General features: G+C 42.5%; 1 protein-coding gene across 1 annotated transcript in view; it reads left to right on the plus strand.

The window, feature by feature from the left end:
* DNAH8 (dynein axonemal heavy chain 8) overlaps positions 1–21,914 on the plus strand; it is a 563,218-nt gene extending 541,304 nt beyond the window's left edge. The window contains exons 87-93 of the mRNA XM_067565373.1: positions 1,753–1,854; positions 2,554–2,714; positions 4,818–4,974; positions 12,933–13,085; positions 13,185–13,374; positions 20,752–20,873; positions 21,527–21,914. Coding sequence (XP_067421474.1) covers positions 1,753–1,854; positions 2,554–2,714; positions 4,818–4,974; positions 12,933–13,085; positions 13,185–13,374; positions 20,752–20,873; positions 21,527–21,814 — 1,173 coding nt within the window. The 3' untranslated portion in view covers positions 21,815–21,914. The remainder of the gene's footprint in view (positions 1–1,752; positions 1,855–2,553; positions 2,715–4,817; positions 4,975–12,932; positions 13,086–13,184; positions 13,375–20,751; positions 20,874–21,526) is intronic.
* The last annotated feature ends 251 nt before the right edge of the window (positions 21,915–22,165 follow it).

The following is a 22,165-nucleotide window of genomic DNA, read 5'->3' on the forward strand; positions in this document are numbered from 1 at the left end:
CATGGCCATGGTGCAGCAGAATGCAAATGTCCAGAGTGGTCACAACAGAGCATTATGGGATACCTCCCAGAGACCAATGTCGTTGATTTATGTTGCGCTCTGCCTACACTGATGCTCATTCAACCCATACAATTCGACTTCAGTGCTACAGCACTTGGGGTGGTTTTATTAAGGCAAATTTTACCACAATTTAGGTCAACGGAACTGACATGCCAGTGGAGATGATACTTTATGTGGTTGACAGAAGCCACATTCCGTCGACCTATGTTGTCATTGTAGACCAGGACTCATTCTTTCATCCAAACCAATAGTGACCAAAATATCAGCTCTGAGGGACAGTCAGTCTAGTATGGACACTGTTATCCACATGGAAACTATAACAAAAAATTACAAATTTATTGAAAAGACATTAAGTATTTGATCATCAGTCACTATAGGCCAAATACTGCAGTTCTTACTTAGCCCATGCTCCCATGGACTACAATAGGAATTCTGGTTAAAGACTTCAGAATTTGATCTTGTAGTTTCAACACTCTATCTAAAGTATGAATGACTTTGAACAATAACTGGTTAAGATTGATTCTGTTTTTAAGTAAGCATATGTAGAAGATCATAAACCAATAAATTAATGAAGTGAGAAATTTGATTTAAGAAGGCAGCCTTACTTGGTGCATGAATAGCATGGGGAATTCTATAATCCTATAATGTTTTCATGTCACATGTCTATATATGAAAAAAACTATGCAGATAAACTACATGTCTAAAGTTACTTGCATTTCAGTCAAATTGGTTTAGTTTGTTCATGATAAAATTAAAAATAGTCATTTAAGACTTCATTAGTTGAGTATTTCTAATACTTTATAGCCTTTGATTCATAGTGTCCAACTTTGTCATCCTGAGAGACTAACTTACTGTTTCAGAGTGGTCAAGGGCAACCGAGGGATAGAATCTCTACTAAGTTCTGCTCCCTTTGTGATGCTTAGGTGGTGAAACCACCCACAAATCCCCTGCAGGAGTTTTCCTCAGCACGGAGGAGTCCCTTGCATGCATAGAGCCAGTTTATCTGTTTCCTACACCTCCTTCTCCACAGTCCCTTGTGTAGGGAGAGGGAATAGTTAGAGCACACTGAACTCTGATTATCCCCCAAATGTGTATATAATCTCAGGCTGCTTAAATCTGTGATGGGATTGGGTCAGAGAATCCTCAGCTTCTCCTGTTTTTACCCTCTCCTGGGGTTCTGTGGGTGGCTGTGTCAGGGAGGGAAGCCATCCTTTGCTAAACACTCCCTTAGACTCTGAGAAAGCCAAACTCCTATCCTGTTCTCATTAGGCTCCCACAATCTAGTGCATAGAAGCAGGTAATGGAATAGCCAGTTTCTGCAATGCATCAGGTGGCAAGTGAGAGAGCTGCTGAGAAGTGAGGAAGAGACAGCAACTCTTCAGAATGCTTTCAAACCACATCAGAGCTAGTTTTGGGACTGAAAAGAAAGTGGTGGGAGGTATTTGGGAAGGCAAATCCTCCTAGTCATGACAGGGCCAATTCTAATACTTTAGTTTAAAAATTATAGGACATGGTTCAGGGAATATATTTGAAATTTGTGATCAAATTTTGTCTTCTAAATACAGTCATCCTTGAGGGTCACCATTTAGTGCCTCAAGGACTACAGGTAGGTCCCCAAGCTACCGGTTGGGTACCACTGCCATAGATGGGTATAGATTATAACTACAGTATTTTATTTTATTTTGTATCTAGGGTATATCGTGGAGCACAGTACGATACATGATTGGAGAAGTGCAATATGGAGGTCGGGTCACTGATGATTATGATAAACGTCTTCTTAATTGTTTTGCAAGGGTAAGAGAGCTTGAAAATACAGTTCTTTGTCATTATAAACAAAATGTAACAGCTGTATCAATATTCATTTTTGCTAAAATATATAATGTGATTGTTAAAAATATTGTGATTTTTGCAGTTCGATTCCATGAAGTGAATATTTAAGTCAATACTGCAGTTATATTGCATGAAGAGAATCATCTAGAGAGTCAGAACTCTTGTTCTACTTTGAGTGATTGCTCATATCCATTCCAATATAGGTAAGTGCACGCCATCGTGCACTCACCTATATTGGAACGGATATGAGCAACACATCTCGAAGAACAGTTACTGGTAAGTAATTCTGTTTTTCTGGTGGGTTTTTATTTCCTCAGTACTCTACTTGTAAAAGCCTTGCCTTGTGGGTAAAGTATATAAACTATCATTCTTAGCCCATGAGGTCCTCCTCCTTGAGCAGCCCTCTTAAAATAGGAGCATGCACATTTATTAAAAAGAAAATTAATTTACATAACTTGAACTCAAGTTTTGAAGGGATCACTTTGTAATGACATAGCCTTACTTTTGTTTTAGAGTAAAACTACTCGTTTTAGCCCAAACTAGAATTCTAACTTCCCAAGAAGATTGAAGTAAATAAACACAAGGTTGAAATCCCTGTGTAAAATGGCAAAGTTATCTGAAGTTTTGATTTCCCTAAGTGTTTTTTTCCTGTATTTTGCACAGGTATGGTTCAGTGAAAAGATGTTTGAGAGCACATTCTGTTTCTATACTGGATATAAAATCCCAGTATGCAAAACTCTGGATCAGTATCAGGAATACATTCAGACCCTCCCTGCCATGGATAGCCCAGAAGTCTTTGGTCTTCACCCAAATGCTGACATCACGTAAGTGGGTCTCACATTATGATGCTAAGGACTTTTTCTTTTAATTTTTGAAAACAGTCGGAGCCCTGTCAAATATATTTAAGTGAAAGCATACATATTACAGGGAAAATCTTGGACCTGTGGGGAGTCCACTGCCTAAGGAAACCTTTATGGACTCTTTGAAAACCATGGTTTTTAGTTTTAAAACATCTTTTTTCAAAACATCCACCTGTAGTAATGTACATGTAGACAAAGAGAGCAGTCTAGCAGCTTTACAGTATATCTCCAGTAACAATTTACTTATTCTTTTAAAGCAATCATTTAGTTCCAAAAACAATTAAATGAAAGTCATAGACGTTTTTGATTTCTGCTAACGTTAACTAACTTGTGTATTATAAAATTATTCAGATTTGTATTAATATGTACATAACTTACAGTACCAGGAACCACACAGTTCAACAATAGAAAGTTGGTAATGTTTGCATTCTGCTGCTCATGCTTCTAATTCATACACTTTTTTTGCTCCTATACACTCTTTTGCCAAATGATTCTTGGGGCAATACTTTCTTTACACGCTTTGTTTCCATCTTTCTTGTATATTTACACAATTCCATTATTTAAAAGTGGCTTTTTGGCATCATTTAGTACCCACACAGTTTTAATTTTTGTCTTTCACTTATTCACTTTTTCATCTGCAAACAGTATATGCAACAGCTTGGTTTTTATTTCCTTCATCTAATATTGTACAATCTCTAGCAGGATATAATGAATTATCATTGGGTTTTTTTCCTGCAGTTCCTATAATTCTGTCATAAATTATGTCATTTACAAGATGTTCATACTCATTGTTTCCAGGACTGTTATAAACTGGTCAAATGTTTCATTTGCATTTTTAACAAGTGTTAAACACATGGTATTCAAAATGTGATATAGTTTTATGAGCCGAGTATTGTCTAGAATTTTAGTTCAGAACATCGTTTTTGCACTTTCTTCATCCTCAGCTTTAAAGTACAGATTCTGATCTGTTTTGTGCCATCACTGAAAGCACAAATGTTCATTATTGTGATTCTTATATGGACTCATCACCATGGTATATTGGAGTGCCAATATCACAGGAATACTGGGAGAATGGCACACCACCTTAATGTCAGCTCTGCTTAGAACCCACTGATCCAGGTTATAGCCTGATCTATAGATTATATATTGATTATATTGATTACTTAAGAATTCCCAGTTATCACTCTGAGGGTTGACAGGTTCTTGTTCCAAGACCAGACCCAGTATTATTCAAAGTATTATATAGTTGGGAACCTCAATGTGTACAGCTGCAACACTCACACTATAGGAACTTTTTCTATTATTTACAAATAGTTGTTTAATACATTTAGCACTGTCACAAACACCCCAACTCAGTAAGATAGACAGTGATAATACAGAATGTACACTGTCCATACATATACTTACATCATCCCTGGCAGAACAACTTGAAATGTTAGCTGTCATCCAACTGGATTTTAATCTCCAGTGTTGTAAATGCAAGAGTTTTTACCATCAATCCTGTATTGCCTTGTGGTAGAATGGATTTACTATTTAATAAGGGATAGATTGTGCCTTTACATCTAGCCTTGTGTAATGGGGACAGTGTGCATAGCTCTGTCCCACCCCACACCTCCAAGAAACAGCGCAAGGAAAGTAATTCTTAGCCACAAACCTTCCTTTCTTCTTCATGGCAAATAATTTGTTACGGCTCCTTCATAGATACAGACTTCTCTCCTTCCTCCTCCATCCAAATGCCAGCACACTGCAGGAGAGGAATCAAGGCTTTGCCCTCTCCTTACGTCTTCTTGATAAATTGGAATAATAGCCATGTGGAACCTGCTCTACCTCCTATTCCTGAAGCAGAAATCTACAGAGGTCACACATAGGTCCCATAGTACCTGACTGCATGCTCAGTACGCTCAGCACTGGGAAACAATCTCTACCATGAGGATTCACAGTCTAGCTGAGGACCTAATAGGTGTTTTTCCATTTTCTAACTTCTGTGATTCTACAAAGCATGTCGTTTAGCTGTAAAGAAGCTATGTAATTTCTGAAACATTCCTAATGATTTAATATTCCTCTAAGGTATCAAAGTAACACCGCAGCCAATGTTCTAGACACCATTACCAATATTCAACCGAAGGAAAGTGGAGGTGGAGCAGGAGAAACTCGTGAAGCCATTGTATACCGATTAGCTGAAGATATGCTGGATAAACTGCCTCCTGATTACGTACCCCATGAGGTAAGCTAGTCTTGTTTTTTTATTTCTTCTTCAAGTGATTGCACACATACATTCCACTTTTGGATGTGCGCATGCCCTGCACATAGTTGCTGGAAATTTTTCCCTCAGTGGTACCTGTCAGAGTGATTCAAGCGCCCTCTGTTGCTGTGTGCTGCTGGTGCTGATGTAAAGGGCTCAGCCAAACCCGAACCTTCTCAGTTCCTTTGTACCACCCATGACAGTTGCTGGAACTGCTCTTCTTGCTTTTGCAAGTACTCTCAGTGGACTGTGTTCTCCTATATTTTATTGTAAATAGTTTAGTTAGTTAGTTAGTTAGTTAGGTCTGTCTGTCTGACTGTCTTTCTTTCTTTATCCCATCTGAGGATTTTGGTTGATTCCTGGTGCTGAGAGATGCCTTGGTTACCAGACTTCAAGCTCTGCATTTCCCACAATAAGGTTATGTCCATGAGTGATCTGCACTCAAGTTGCTTGAAGTGCCTCAAGGAAGCTCATACTGGGGAGTGTTGCCAAATTTACAGGGACTTTAAGCCTCGTACAAAGAAATATTGGGAAGCCTGACTGAAGTTTCTACTCATGGAGATGGCCTTGAGCCCTCCATTTGAGCCAGGTCAGTCAGACTTGGTACCAAGTGCCTCAGCATCAGAGCATCAGTAAGGAGTGCACCCCCTGCTATGCCTGAGTCCTGACACTGCTCACCATTCCCAGTGCCTAAGAAGAGGCATAAAAAGCAGATTGCCAAAAGAGGGTGATCCCTGGCACCAAAGTCTGCTACGTCTGGGGATCAGAGTAGACTGCAGCCTAAGTCTAAGCACTCCTCTGCTTTGGTACTGTCGAAGATGATACCGTTAACTCTGTACCTAGGCATGTTCCATTGAGTCTGAAACTGGAAGGAGCTCCTACCACATTTGTGGCACCACACCATACTGACACTATCTCGGTACCAGCTATGCTGGAGGCATTTGCAGCTTCCAGGGACCTCCTGATCCTTTCAGTGCTGGTATTGCTGGCAGTACAAAAGTTGACACTATTAGTGCCAATGGTCACAAGAGAATCAGTAGAATTTCTACAGAACTCAGTACCATGCCAACCTCATGCACCCCTGACAGCTTGTCTTTTGGTACCATCAAAGGGAAAACCTGTGATGCTTACTTCTCTGCAGGCCTCTCCACCTCAAAACCAGTCGCCAGCACTATCTGGAATGACTCCAGTGGAAGGAAAGCCAAAGTCTTCCAAATTGGAGGCCAGGTCTTACATTTCCTGTCCTGGGAGCCACTCTCACTACCCCTTCTTCAAAAGTTTCCATCCTTCCATGGATCCAGTCACAAGAGTACCATCAAGTGGTTGGCTGGGTTACTGGGTACTTAAGCCTATCCAGTGACCTTTTGGAATCCAGGGAGCTTTCAGCCTGTTTCCAAGATCATATTCCAGGCACTCCTATTCACTGGCATTGGAATGGTGTGTGGCACCTATTCACCTGTCAGCATTTGTTCCTGATTCTGGTACTGAGCCAAATACTGGACATCAAGAGCCAGCTCAACAGGATCCTGCAGATCAAGAAAGGGAGAAAAAGCCGCAAGCTGTGCTGGTCTTATCTTCCTTTTCCCTTAAAGAAGCAGTCTCAGAGTGGACATGTCACCTCCCCCAGATGCACCAGGAATTGTTAGAGAATTTTCTTAAGTCCATACATACAAGTGAAGGAAGTAAAAGAATCCTCTCATTGCCTGGTCAATATTTTAGCCACTACAGGTCCTTCCAGAGTGGCCGAGCCTCTCAATGAGGCCTTTATGGACCCAGTTAAGGGTTTGCGGCAGACCCCTGCATCCCTTCCCCCCACTTCAAAAGAGTTGAGCCCAAATATTATGTATCCACCCAAAGTAATGAGTTCCTTTACTCCCATCCCCTTCCTCTGTATCCCTGATAGCATCTGCTACAAATGAGAGAGAAAAAGGCTGGAGCATCTGGGTGCAACCCTAAAATCAAACGACTCAAAAAAGTTAGATCTTTTTTATAAGAAAGTTTATTGTGCTGGGGAGTTGCAGCTCAGGAGTGCAAACCAGCATACACTTTTGGACAAGTATTACTTTAACTTATGGGACTCCATGCTAAAATGTAAAGACGTGTTCCCAGAATATGCGACGCAGGCATTCTCCTCCTACTGGATGAGGGAAAATCAGTGGCAAAGGCCTCGCTGCAAGCTGCTCTGGATGTGGCTGACTCAGCAGTCAAGTCCATGGCTTTTGCAATGGCCATGTGTAGGAGTTCCTGGTTGCAGTGTTCTGGGCTCATGCAGGAGGTCCAACAGACTGAGCAGGACTTTCACTTGGAGGGACCCTTGCTCTTTTCAGAGCAGACTGATGCTATGCTCCATGGGATAAAGGCCTTGAGGGTAATATTAAAGTTCTTTGGATGTGCACCCCAGCCCCTTCCAGGAAGCAATTCAGGCTTCAGCAACCCCTCTGGTACTCTGCTCCAACTGTCCAACAGGACCTGCAGAGAAAGAAGAGTAGAGATTATAGGCATAGATCATCTCCTCCTTCTACCTTTGCATCAATGCCTGCCCCACTTAGACATCCAGGGGGCTCCAAGCAGGCATTTTGATGGGATGCTCAAGGATGCTGTACCAGTTCCCAAGATGCCAGACCCCATCCTTCCCTTGTTTCCAAACTGCCTTTTCCATTTCCTCAGTGCTTGGTCCTGCATCACCATGGACTGTTGGGTGTTAAGCACTGTAGAAGTGGGATACACCCTTCCATTTATTTCTACTACTCCTTCTCATGCTTCCTCCCTGTCCCTCTTTAGGGTCAACTCACACAAAGAACTTCAGGTCCAGGAGGTTCGATCTCTCCTTCCGGTGGGAGCCATAGAGGATTTTCTGCAGAATTTAAGAGGGAAGGAATTCTACTCCCATTATTTCCTAATCCCGAAAGCCAAGTGAGATCTCACATCTATTTTAGACCTGCATTGGCTCAACAACTATCTCCAAAAGATAAAGTTTCACATGATCACCTGCCATCCATTTTTCCCTCTCTGGATCTTGGAGGCTGATATGCCATCCTTGATTTAAAAGATACCTACTTTCATGTATCAATATACCAAGGACTCAGAAAGTTCCTCATATTCATATTGAAGCACTTGCATTAACAGTTCGCAGTGCTTCTGTTCAACCGGTCTGCAGCTACACATTTTCATAAAATGTATGGCCATGATAGCAGTGTTCCTCAAGAGACTGGGAGTGCAGGTCTACCCTTACCTAGATGACTGGGTAGTCAAGGGCCAGTCCAAACTGCAGGTTATATCCAGCATTCAACTCATTCAGTCAACCTTCAAGACCTTAGGCCTACTGATCAATGCAGGCAAGTCTATTCTTTGCCCAGAACAAAAGATAGAGTTTATAGGAGCTGTGTTGGACTCTACCCAGGCCTGAGCATTCTTTCCAAAGTCTAGATTCCAACCTATTCAATCTCGCATGACAGACTCAAGATTCTTCCAATCACAACAGCCCAAAACTGTATGAGTCTTCTAGGGCACTTGACCTTGTGCACATATGTAGTATAACATGCAGGGCTGCACCCCAGACCCCTCCAGAAGTGGCTGGTGTCAGTGTACTTGCCAAGCCATCTTCATTTGGAAACTGCTCATGGTACCTTTGCATGTTCTAATTTCACTGAATTGGTGGTTTGATCCTCTCAGTGTTTGTGCAGGCATTCCCTTCAAACTCAGGATCTTTGATCCTAAACAGAGCTCGCTCTTCATATCAGCCTCAGAGAACTCAAGGTGATTCGCCTTGCCTGTCAGGCTTTCCTACCTAATATCAGGGGGAGAAACCTGTTTGTTTCTATTTGTTGAAAATACTGTGGCAATGTTTTCCTCACCAGGAAGGGAGGAGCTCACGCATCTCTCCTTTGCCAGGAAGCAATTCACCTATGGGAATTTTTATAGTCCGTTCTATCAACCTTGAGGCCTTCTTATCTTACAGGGGTGCAGCAGACAGCCTGAGCAGGTCATTTACCAGTCATGATGTCTTTGCCTGGATGTTGCCAGATGCATTTTTCAAGAGTGGGGGACTCTCCAAATAGACCTATTTGGAAATAAGTACAACAGAAAATGTTACCAATTCTGCTCCCCACAAGGCCTCAGTCCAGGCTCCATCGGAGATGCCTTCCTGCTACCCTAGACAAAAAAGCTTTTATGCCAATCCCACTCTTACACAGACCGCTGCTAAAGATCAAGCGGGACCACTCCCGGGTTATGTTAATAGACCTAGTGTGGCCCCACCAATGCTGACTCTCCACTCTACTGGACCTCTTAGTGGCAACTCCAATCTCACTCCTGTTGCACCTGGATTTAATCTCTCAGGACCATAGATGGCTGCTCCACACAAACCTACAGTCCCTTCATTTAACAGGTTAAATTCCAAAGAGCAGGTCTTATTGGAGAAAGTTCACCAGGTCTTACTAAATAGCGGAAGGCCCACCACCTGTAAGACCACATAGGTCTAAACCTTAGGCCTGCAGAGCTACCAAGCAGCTGACCTTCCCAGGCTGCCACCCAGCTGTAGCCAGCTTATGTGCCACTTCCTTTGACCTGCTGTGAACACAGACTATGGGATGTTCCACCTCAAGAGTTTGACAAAGAGCAGCCTCATGGCTCCTGATTGGCTTTCTGCCCTATATAAACCCAAGGGGTGTTCCAGGAAGTATCTAGGCAACAGTATACATCTCCTGTAGCTCCCATGCTCCTTGCTCCTGAAATTCTGGCTTTGACCTTATCTTAACATGGACTTAAACCTCCTGACTTAAACCCTGAAACCTGACTCAGACTCTGACCCTTGGTATCGACACTGGTCTGGAATCTGATTACAGAATCCTCCTCTGCTCTCAGCCACAGGTCTTGCCAATACATTCGTCCATCCAACATACACTTCACTATCTGCTACATCTGAAATAGCAAGGGTTACCAATTTCCTCTATCAAAGTTCGCCTGGAAACAAAATCAGCCTTCCACCCTTGTGTGAATAACAGCTTCTTTTTTTCTAATTACATGACAATTAGATTGCTTAAAGGCCTGGAAATATTGTACCCTCGATTAAGAGAGCCCGTTTTCCCTTGGAATTTGAACTTAATTTTGTCTAAACTTATGGGACCACTATTTGAGCCTTTAGCAATGTGCTCTTTACTGCACCTTTTGTGGAAGGTGGTTTTCCTAATTGTTTTCAGTTTTGCCAGAACAATCTCCAAACTGTGCGCCCACATATCCAATCCACCACACACAAACTTCTTGAAAGAACAGGTGTACTTACACCCTCATCCAAGTTTTCTGTCTAAGATAGTCTCAGATTTTCATATCAATCAGTCATTATTTGCTTACTTGTATTTTACCCAAAACCACACACAAATAGGGATGAGAACAGCTACACACATTGGACATTAGATGAGCACTGACGTTCTACACAGACAGGACCAAACTATGTTGGTGATCCTCCCAACTATTCGTTGGTATAGCAGATGGAATGAAAGGTCTTCCAATCTCCTCACAGAGAATTTCATCTTGAATAACTTCTTGTATCTGCACTTGTTATGATCTGGCAGGCATTTCACCACCAGACAAGCTGACTTCTCACTCCTCAAGATTGTAAACCATCCTCAACAATATTCCTAGTGCAGATCCCTATTTCTGGACATCAGCAACTTGGTCATCCAATGCACACTTTCTCCTCCCAATACATCATCACCCAGTACTCTAGAGAGTGGATGATGCCAAATTTGGCTGAGCTGTACTACAGTCTATGCATACATAAACTCTGATCCCTCTGCCTGTTTAACTGCTTGGGAGTCACCAAGAGTGGAATGCACATGTGCAATCACTTGAAGAAGAAAAAACGACTACAAACATTTCATAACTGATGGTCTTTGTCATGCGTTATACATATCCATTCCACAACCTGTCCTCCTACCACTCTACATTGGTGTTTTCAGAAAGAAGGAACTGAGGAGGTTTGGGTCAGCAAAGTGAGGGGCCGAAATCACAGAACCTTATACTTGTGCTAGCTGCCCATTTTCGCCGGTGCAACATTTCAGCGCTGCCCTTTCGCTGGCAGCAGAGGGTGCTCAAGCCATCCCAGTAGGTACTACTGAGGAAAAAAATTTCCAGAGACTGAGCTCAGGGCAGGCGCACTCCCAAGAGTGGAATGGACACATGCAACACATCTCAAAGAACAACAGTTACAAAAGATTAGTAACTGGGTTTTCTCTCTGCAGTTTTCATATCAGAAGTTAGAAGAAAAATATTAAGTGTTTTAGAACGTTTCTGTAAATAAGTGGCCCTATACTTGACAGATCCAGGAGAGCACAACCCACCTCTTTTCAATCAGCATCAACATAATTTAACTTTAATTTATTTTAAAAATACTCTTCTAGTCCTTCTGGTTGTGAAGGTAAACTTCTGGTTGTGAATGGATTCTGTGCTAGCTTCCTGAGTCTGCAGAGATGCCACCTGAAACAAGGCTGTCAGATGAAGTTTGCCTGATTCATCCTGGGAGATAGAGGAGCAGCCCTATAAGTTTTTCCCAAGGCAACAAGTAGGAGGAGCCAGGTTTTCTTGGGAATAACAGAGCCACTAGTGTGGTATATGCTATTATATCATGTCAGCAAAAAGGATAATTAAAAAATCCCTAAAAACTATCAGTTTTGAAGCACTGACCATTTTATTTATTTAGAAAATAACCTAAAATTCACCAGAATGTGCACACAGTTCTCTGGCAGTCCCCAGACCTGTGTCTTAATTTGGTATTAAACCCATTTAAAATTTACAGTTGTTGCTAATTATAAGACAGGTGTTATTTACTTAGACTCCAATGACAGTAGATGGGCCAGACTGTCACAAATCCTAGGATGGCACTACAATTATCACAAGAACTTCGCAGCTTTGAAAGTTGTAGAAAGTCTATTTTAGTGCCCATCTAAGAATGTGCTAGTTATTTAAATGTCCCTTAACATGAGCAGAAACTAAGGAACTCCAAAGAATGAGCAACTCAAACCAGCTGAAATCTGAGAGGTTTTAGAATCAAGAGCATCTCAGAGCACAGAGGGAATACTGCAGTAATAAAATGAAAGGTTTCCCGTAGTAGATGAGTCTCTTCAAGGACTATCTACTTGCAGTGGTTTTGAAATCTTTGAAGCAAGGCATACAAACTCGAAGTGCAAGACTGTGTGGAGGCAATGTATTTGGAGAACTCCAATTACTACAAAGCAGAGCTGATCAAACAATAATTAAATAATTTATTTAATAGATTTTATGCTATTTTTAAGTTATTTGATTAATTTTTTTTCATTATTCCATTGGTAAGTACCATAATATTTTGCAATCTGAGTTAACTGGTAGTAGACCAACATAGCCTTCTAATTCTGTGGAAGTTATGAAGCTTCACCCTCTGAGCTGCAGACTACTCCTGTTAACTTCATGCTGTATCAGATCTACTGGCATCTAGATGTGCACCAGCCCGATGAAAATCAGAACTTTAGTCATGCTTTCAGCTATTGGACTTCATGAACCAATGTGCTTCACTATCACTGCTTACTTTCACTGTCACAAATGTTTACTTTCCTCAAACTTCACCAGGTCTTTTTTGCCTAACTTCTGCTTTGCTGCTCTAAGAAACCATATCCTGATGCAAACTCAGCCATCTAAGGAGCTGTCACCACCTCCTTGATTTCTTCTTGTTAGAATCTGATTCTCTTAGAAAAAGATGGGTTCAATAAGAATATTGACTGACTTCCCTTGAGCTCCCCTTCCTGTCTCTAAAAATCCCACTGGGTTGTTTTTCCACAGTCCAAAGTTATAGGCCTATCATTTATTTTTCTCGGTACCAAAAAAAGTGTTAGACTACCATATATGACAATATTATTTGCAAAACTACAAAATGTAATTGATTTGTTTTCTCTACACTTGCTGTATTTTAGGTAAAAGCCCGTTTAATAAAGATGGGACACCTTAATTCTATGAATATTTTTCTTCGTCAAGAAATTGACCGAATGCAAAAGGTTATTACAATACTCCGAAACAGTCTGAATGATCTTAAGTTAGCCATAGAGGGAACCATTATTATGAGTGAAGTGAGTATATTCATCTTTATCATAAAAAATACTCACTTTATAACTAACACAGTTCAGTTGTTTCAGTTAATTCATATATTATTATTTTTACTTTTTCAGAATTTGAGAGATGCACTTGATAATATGTATGATGCTCGAATTCCTCAACTGTGGAAAAGGATATCTTGGGATTCTTCAACACTTGGATTCTGGTTTACTGAACTCCTGGAAAGAAATACTCAATTCCATACCTGGATATTTGAAGGGAGACCACATGTGTTTTGGATGACTGGATTCTTTAATCCACAAGGTAGGTACTGGTAGGATTTGGCTAATATTTATAGTACAGTGTATTATGTTTAACCACAATTTTATGCATTTCATTACATATGTAATTGAACATAGTAGATAAAAAATAATGAAATAATGAGTAGTTTTCTTCAATGCAGGAATATCAGAATCTGGATTATGGACCAAATGTAGCAAAAATTAATAACATAGCTCCTAAAGAAAATACATTTTTATTTCCTGGTTTCCTTATGACCTTTCATCTCATTTTAAATTGCAAGTTGCAGGTACTGGAGAGCTGCATTCTGCTTCAACAAGTAATTTAGAAACTGCACAGATATGAGCACATTGCAAGGGAACCAATTTTGGTTCATTATAGGCTGGAGATGGAACCCTCTCTTTTCATAATAAGCTACCAGGCTTACAATGTAAACTCTTTGAGTCAAATAATATATTTTACTGTTATTTGTAAAGTGCCACATACATTTGCCATATTATGTAAATAAATAGTAGTAATGAGAACCTATTATGTACATATTCCACAAAAGACAAATCTCTTGACTTCTCACAGTGGCAATTGGCACCTCATACATCTTGATATCCTGTCCTCTATTGGTCAGCTTCTCTCAAAGACATAGTTGCAAGCCTCTCCAAACACTGCTGACATAGCTGCCTACTCCATCTTAACAGCATTGGTCATGCGGAGGGCTTCCTGGATTCACCTTTCTAGCTTTCCAAGGGAAGTCCAGTCCATTTGAAGTATCCACGTTATTTGCAGAAAAGATGGATGAATCCCTCCACACACTAAAAGACTCCAGAGCCACTTTGTGTTCACTGGAAATTCACATATTTGCACAAAAAAGAAGATATAGTAATTCCCAGATGGCACAGAGATCCCGGCCTGCTCAATTTCCTCCTTCCCAGAGGCATCATGAAGCCCAATGGAAAAGACAGTGAGTACAAAAGTGAAGACCAGCTGCCCCACAATCATCAACATCACAGCCAATTACATCTAAACATCAGTTTTGATGTGTTGGTTGAGGCCCCAGGTTCCCTCCCCCACTTTTATTTGCAGCAACAACCCAAACATCTTCACCCCTTTGGTGACCGCCTTACTCTTTTTTAGCAAAACTTGAAGCATATAACCACAGATAAGTGGGTATTGGAGATCATCATCTTCACAGAATATTCAAACCACTTTACCTGTCTCCCTCCCTTCTGCCCACACCTTCCCCGTCCCTCTTCAGGGACCCTTCTCATGAGAACCTTTTTATGTCATGAAACAAACTATCTTCTGAACTTAGATGCTATAGAACCAGTTCCCATCCAACACAGGGGGAAGGGCTTCTATTCCAAATACTTCCTGATACCGAAAAAGAACGGCAGTTGGAGACTCATTCTGGATCCAAGATCATTCAACAAATTTGTAAAGATACAACACTTAAAGATGGTTACTTTGGCAGCAATAATCCCATCTCTGGACCAGGGGGACTGGTTCTTGGCTCTCGACCTACAAGATGCTGGCTTTCATATCACAATCCACCCATCCCTCAAAAGGTTTCTAAGATTCACTTTGGGACAAGACCACTTTCAATACAAGGTGCTCCCGTGTGTCTATCGTCCACACTCAGTGTTCTGAAAGATCTTTTCTGTGGCAACAGTACATCTTCGCAAACAACGAATTATGATATTTCCATATCTAGACGGTTGCCTGCTCAAAGCATGCTCCTTTGATGACACTTTGAGAGCCACACAAAAGACTATGGACCTATTTCTCCAGCTGAGACTACAGTTAAATGTCCAAAAGTCCACATTAACTCCAGTATAACATCTGGAATTCATAGAGGCCTACCTAAATGCAGTAGAAGCCAAAGATTTCCTTCCCTCACAGAGGTTCAACACCTTAGCCAACTTAATCGCCACTGGTCAGGTCAGCCCTCAGACCTCAGCCAGAAACTGACTTCAACTACTAGGACATATGGTGGTAGGCACCTTTGTAATAAGTCACACAAGACTTCACATGTGCTGCCTTCAAGGATTGCTCAGAATGTTGCACACACCAAACAAACACAGCTTAAACAAATTTCTATTGATGTCCTTGTCAGTCAAATCTTCCTGGACTGATGGAAAGACCCTCACAATGTCTGTGCAGGTGTTCCCTTCACTCAACCAACACCAACGTTAATACTGATAACAGATGCATCCCTATTGGGATGGGGAGCCCACCTGGACACCCACGTGTTTCAAGGCAAATGGTCCCCAATTGAATCCAAACTACATATCAATTTACTAGAACTCAGAGCAGTCAAGAATGCCTGTACACATTTCCTACCACTGATAAGGGGCAGCATATAAAGATTATGACAGACAAAATTTCATGTATGTTTTACCTAAACCATCAGGAATTAGAACAATCATCTTCCCTTTGTGCCAAGGCAGTGAAACTCTGGAATTGGTGCATCTGTCACCACAGCAACATCTCAGCAGCTTATCTCCTGGACATACAGAACACTATAGTGGACACTCTCAGCAGGAAATTTTTCCCAGGATCACGAATGAGAAATAGACGCCTCCATTCTTCACAACATATTTCTACATTGGGGAGTCCCCAAGATAGATTTATTCACCACAGCCAGAAACAAGAAGTACTCCCAACTTTACTCCAGGGCCAGCCTGAGTCATCACTCTCTCGGAGATGCCTTTCTCCTACTTTGGAACACAGGTTTCTTTTGTGCCTTTCCACTGATTCCTCTACTATCCAAGGTATTGCTAAAGATGAAAAACATCAGGTTCTTGGAGCTCACAGATGTCAAACTAGCTCTGCTAAGATTCTGGAGCTACCTACAGGGCAATCCCATCTTGGTCCAACCAGACAACGATATACCATGGTTGCATGCATAAACAACCAAGGGGAAACAAGGAGCATAGCTCTACATGCAGAAGCATTGGAGACAATGGAATGGGTAAACAAGAGTCTTCTTTCCCTAAAGGTGATACACATAAAAGGAGAGCAGAACCAAAAAGCAGATGCAAAGTCAACTACTTGGAGTGATGCCTGAACCAGGAGTCTTTACTTTGATCTCACAGATATTTAGTCCCTTCCTCAGTCAACCTGTTTGCCAATTGTAAGAATGCAAAATGGCCAAAAGTCTTCACCTAGAAAGCAAACCCATAGTCCATGGGGACAAAAATGCTTTGTTACGCAGATAGCAGCAAGGCCAGGTATATCCCTTCCTGCTTTTCCCTCTCCTAGGGAAGGTAATCCAAAAGATAAGGTGAAAAGAAGTAAGGGTACTGGCCAAGGAGAACCTGGTTTTCTGATCTTATAGAATTCAAGCTGACATCTTTTTTCCAAGGCCCATTCCTCCATTCTGACTCAGATGGTATTCAATTGACAGCCTGGTTATTGAAAGGGAAGTGTTAGTTGTACTTGACCTGTCTTCCAAAGTGATCAAGACTTTACTCTCATCCAGGAGAATTTCCATGCTAAAAACTTACTTCTCCATAAGGACCAAGTTCAGTTTGTAGTGCCAAGAGAGCACCGCAGATCCAGGGGATCCTAGGAATCCGTCCACTCTGGACTTCCTTCAGGAAGCTGCAGATAAAGGCCTTCAGCCCAGCACCATAGCACACCAAGTATCAGCCCTAAGTAGGGTACTATTTTCAGGATCTTTGAGATCCTTGTCAGAATCCTCAGGTATCCAGATTTCTCAGAGCAATCAGACTGGCCAGACCAGCGATCAGACTGATCTTCCCTAAGTGGGGCCTACCCTGTTTGTCCCTCTGACTTCTTTCATTCTGCCCACGGTAACAGTACCCAGCCAAAAAGCAGTAGTGCACCCTAAATATCAGAAAAGCATTAAAGACTTATATCAAGTGTACAAAATCCACAAGGAGATCAGGCTGCATGTTCATTTCCTTTCATCCCAAGATGCCAAGGATTTTAAGTATACAAGCTATCCCTTACTAGATGGATCAGCCTATGCATTGTTGAGATATATACAAGCCATCTGTCATGCCTATTCTAGAAGGAATCAAGATGCATTCTGTGATATCCAACCTTGGAGACTAAAGGGACATGTACTTCCACCACAGAGATCTGCAGAGCAACCACATGCGGTATATTTACACTACAATAAAGACCCGCTGCATGGCTGAGGATGGCCTGAATCAACTCACTGGGGCTTGCAGGGCTTGGACTGTGGGGCTATAAAATTGCAATGTAGACATTTGGGCTCAGGCTGGAGCCCAGGTTCTGAGATCCCATAAGGTGGAGATACTCAGAGCCCAGGCTCCAGTCCAAGTGTGAATTTTTTGCTTTCCAGCCCAAACTCCACAAGCCCAAGACAGCTGATCCAGTCTCTGAAACTCAGAGCCTTGTTTTTTATCACTGTGTAGAGGTACCTATGGAGGTGTTAGCTGATGATCATAAGACACTATAGAGTGAACTTCCCCTCTCTACAGAGGCCCCCTGTAGGAAGCCACTGTGGCCTCCTACGGAGCCAGAGCCTGGGGAAGGGCCCGAGAGCTCTGATTGGCCCAACTCACACCCTGCCCCAGAGTCTGCCCGGCAACAGGGGACCCGGGCCGTGATAGGGCCACCCGGCCAGGCCAATTGGCAGCCCCGGGGCGGAGCCCCAACAGGAAGGGGAAATACAAAAGCCTAGCCCCTGAACTCAGTAGGGCCCAGATTGCCGGCAGAGGCAGACGTGCTGCCCCGCCAGCAGACGCCTAGGCCGGAGCCTAGCCTCCGCCGACGAACCCCGGCCCCACCTGGGCCCGGGGATTGGATAGGGCCCTCGAGGAGCTGGACCAGGCAACCCTGCCAGGACGACTGGGCCGAGTTACCCCGACCCCGGGGCCGTGCTCTGGGACCACCAGACTGGGCCGAGATCCCAGAGCAGCCCGAGTGGTGGACACCCCCGGAGGCTGGGCCGGATTTGGAGGAACTGCCGGCTGCCGAGCCCCTCCCTGCAGCGGGGCAGGACTTGGAGGAGCTGCCTGAGGCCGACCCGCTCCCCTCCTACAACGACCTGGAGGAGCTGCCCCCTGAAGAGGAGTTTCCTGCCTTACCCCCGGTCGACGAGGAAGGACTAACAACGCTACCCCAGGTGGACTATCCTTGGGACATGGAGGCAACAGGTACTAGGGTCAGTGGGGAGGAAGTAGCCCAGGGACAGCCATGGCCTGTGGCTGAAGCCGCCGTATTGCCGGTGTATTGCGGCGGGAGCCCCGCTGGCACAGTGGCAGCCGCTTCTGCCACTGCTAGGGCCCTGGGCTGGGACGCAGTGGAGACGGGTGGGCCTGCGTCCCCCTCCCCTTCCCCTTTGCCCTAGCCACCCCAGGAGAATTGATCTCCTGACCCCGCCGGAAGCTGTTGCCTCCTCTGCTCACCCTGCCTAGGGGTTGGAGCAATAGACTCCCTATTCGCTCGCCCTGCCTGAGTGATCTGCCTGCTCACCCTGCCTAGGGGTTGGAGCGATAGACTCCTTGCTCGCTCGCCCTGCCTGAGGGCCTGAGCGATCCGCCTACTCACCCTGCCTAGGGGTTGGAGCAAGAGACTCCTTGCTCGCTTGCCCGGCCTGAGGGCGAATTGCATAGACTGATCTCTCGCCAAGCGCGAGCTATTCCCCTGTAGGAAGCCACTGTGGCCTCCCACGGAACCCGAAACGCTTACACCCCCTTTGACAGGAAGGTGCTGCCCTCACTGGTCCAGATATAACCATGACATTTGAGCAATTCAAAAAGTGGGGTCATTCCTATTTCTTATGTTCACTTTTCTATCCCTGTTTTCCTGTTTACTGCTCAATGCATCCCATACCTATCAGAATTGGGGGGGGATGCTGGTCTGCAGAATGGAAAATTCCTAATCCAATAATTTCCTTTCTGCTGGTAGTATCTTCCACAATTCTACCCACCCAGGTCAGCATTTTATTTGGATAGTCACCATGTAGGCAGTGGCCTACTTACATAGTTAATTAGTTGGCAATGAAGTTATTGTTACTAGTAATTTTCTGAGTTTTTTCACAGTTTTGGAATAAATTATCTGGCAGCAGGCAGGAGAAGGGGCGTGGCTAGCAAAGGCTGTGCTGCAGCTTTGAACCACCTCCAGAAATTGCAGACAAGAGGAGAATAGTCCATATGTATCAGAATTGTGGGAGACTCTGCTAGTAGATAGGAAATGATCAGGTAAGAAATTTTTCATTCCTTCATAATTCCTCCAAACTTTCTCACTGTCTAGAGAGCCAAAACTCTCTCCCCGATCCTATAATCTGGTATATAAAATACTCTAAGCTTCAACACTGATAATTGCAATCTGCCTACCTCAAGTCCATTCAAAACACTGCCTCCAAATCATCTTCCTAGCTCATTGCTTTGATCACATCACCTCCTCTTCAAGCCTTTCTAGTGATGCCCCCGCTCTCCACAACATTAAACACTAACTTTTGCTTTTCTGTTTCTTTCACAAGCATCTCTGTGCCTTTTCCTATCCAGTTCCTATGAACATCATTTTGGTTGTAAAACTGTATAGTACCATCACTGTTGTCTTTTCACCTCCATCTTGGACTGGGATTCCTGGAGTTGTTGACAGATGGCAAACAACGCAGAGCAATCAAGGGTCATTAACCTGACGGATCTATTCAAATGGCAGCATCTTTGGACACAGGGTTAGCTGCTTCCCAGAGAAACCTGTTGTCCCAGGTGGCCTTGTAATCAAGCAGTGGATCACCCGATGAGGGACTTGAAGCAACTCAGGCTGGTTACCTGAAAAAGGATACTGCAACTTTACTAAAAAGGACTCACTCCAGCATAGAGAGGGAGCGAGGAAAGCAGACCAGGACCAGAAGCAGACAATAGAGAAGAGAATCCTGGATCTCTTGAATAGACATTGACTAAATCCCAAAGAGTTTTTGGAGGGATGAGGAATCTGAGACAGGGATTTGTATACTGGGTTGTTTTTCCATAGATCTGTATAGCTTTTGTGCTGTTTAAGAGTAAATTTTGTGTGTTTAGAAATTCCTTTGCAAAGTCTGTATATTATTTTCTCATGCTGTCAAATAGCTCAGGGGGTCCACAGCTTGGGTGGAACTCTGAGCATGCAAAAGCTACTGAAGAGGCTTGAGAGAGTTGGCACTAATTTCAGGACCTAGGCGGGTCCTCGCCACCCAATAGGGGTGTCAAACATAGTTCTGTACCTGGAGTATGAACCTAAAGGCCCAGAGCCAATGTCTAAATTCTGCCTAGTCCCAGCAAGCCAAGAGCAGATGAAACCTGAGGTTTGGGTCCAGTCCAGCAGCCTGGGGAGTATCCATCATGTTGACCCCTTTTAGGGGTGTAATATATAGTCAGTTCTTTTGCTAAAATGAGTTACACTAAATCCAGTGGCTTGATTTTTCAGGATTCCTGACAGCAATGAGACAAGAAGCAACTCGAGCACATAAAGGCTGGGCGTTAGATACAGTTACAATACATAATGAAGTTTTAAAGCAATCTAAAGAAGAAATCACAACACCCCCTACTGTATGTATGACATATGAAGATATATTTTTGTATTAAATTCTGTATTTAATATATATTTTTTCATAATTAAGGCATTTCAAATTGCTAGAGTAAATGTTGACACTGTATTTGCCTCACAGTTTTTACCCATTTTAGAAATTAAATACAAATCACAGAAAATGTGAGAATTCTCACTTTCTCTTTTGCAGCTTATGAAAATAAGTTATTAAAGAAATATTCACACTAAGCTAAACTATTCTCTTAGGTTCTGTATTGAACTGAAATTGAAAACATGTGTGCTGTTTGCTTAAAAAAAAAAAAAAAAAAAAATGGGACAAAGGTACACCTGTCAAAATATCAGTTCTTCAGCCGTGGAATAATTATGGCATATATTTTTACCATTTAGGTAAAGTACTTCAGAATGAATGTTAGATAGTATCTTCTATTTGGTGAACTCAAATACTCAACAATTCTAATCTCCTAATTTCAAACACATTACTCTGTGAAAATTTTTCAAGTTATTAATGTTGGATGATGATTTTCCCTTTTTTCTTATTGCAGACCCTTCTAACTATAATACACCTACTTATTTTGAGTAGCTTAAATTAATTATTCATTTTATAAGTTAAACAGGATAACATGCATGCATAACATACCTGCTCACTCTCACACAGGAAGGGGTTTATATTTACGGACTATACTTGGATGGCGCAGGCTGGGACAGACGTAATAGTAAACTCACTGAACCGACACCAAAGATTCTCTTCACAATACTCCCTGTGGTGCACATATTTGCTGTTAACACAACTGGTCCCAAGGATCCCAAACTCTATGTTTGTCCTATTTACAAGAAACCCAGGAGGACGGATCTGACTTACATCACTGTGATCTATTTAAGGACAATCGTATCTCCAGACCATTGGATACTGAGAGGAGTGGCGCTCCTGTGTGACATCAAGTAAACCCTATCCTTCAGACTATGACAGAAATTTTATAGACTGCACATGTAACCAGTTATACCTAGCCTAAGTTGCCTTTGTTCTAAGGATTTAATATGAATATGTATGTTGATGTTTTTCTCCCTCAAAGAAAGTTGTTGACTTAGTGATGGAAATTATTATTTCACTGGTGATGTTTTTAAAGTCAAATATCTCAGTTATTGCAACATTTAAAAGTTCTCAAAACTATACTTAAAAGCAAAGTAAAGATTGGTTTAAATAATAAAATTAGTGGACAATGTTATTAAAAAGAAAAACTTAGAGTTGCTTTCTCATTGTTTCTGCTTCCTGTTATTCATATCAGGTTTCAGTGAG

This window comes from Emydura macquarii, unplaced genomic scaffold (genome assembly GCF_026122565.2).
Source record: "Emydura macquarii macquarii isolate MOO-44397 ecotype Brisbane River unplaced genomic scaffold, CSIRO-AGI_Emac_v2 contig_2676, whole genome shotgun sequence".
NCBI classification, from domain to species: Eukaryota; Metazoa; Chordata; order Testudines; family Chelidae; genus Emydura; species Emydura macquarii.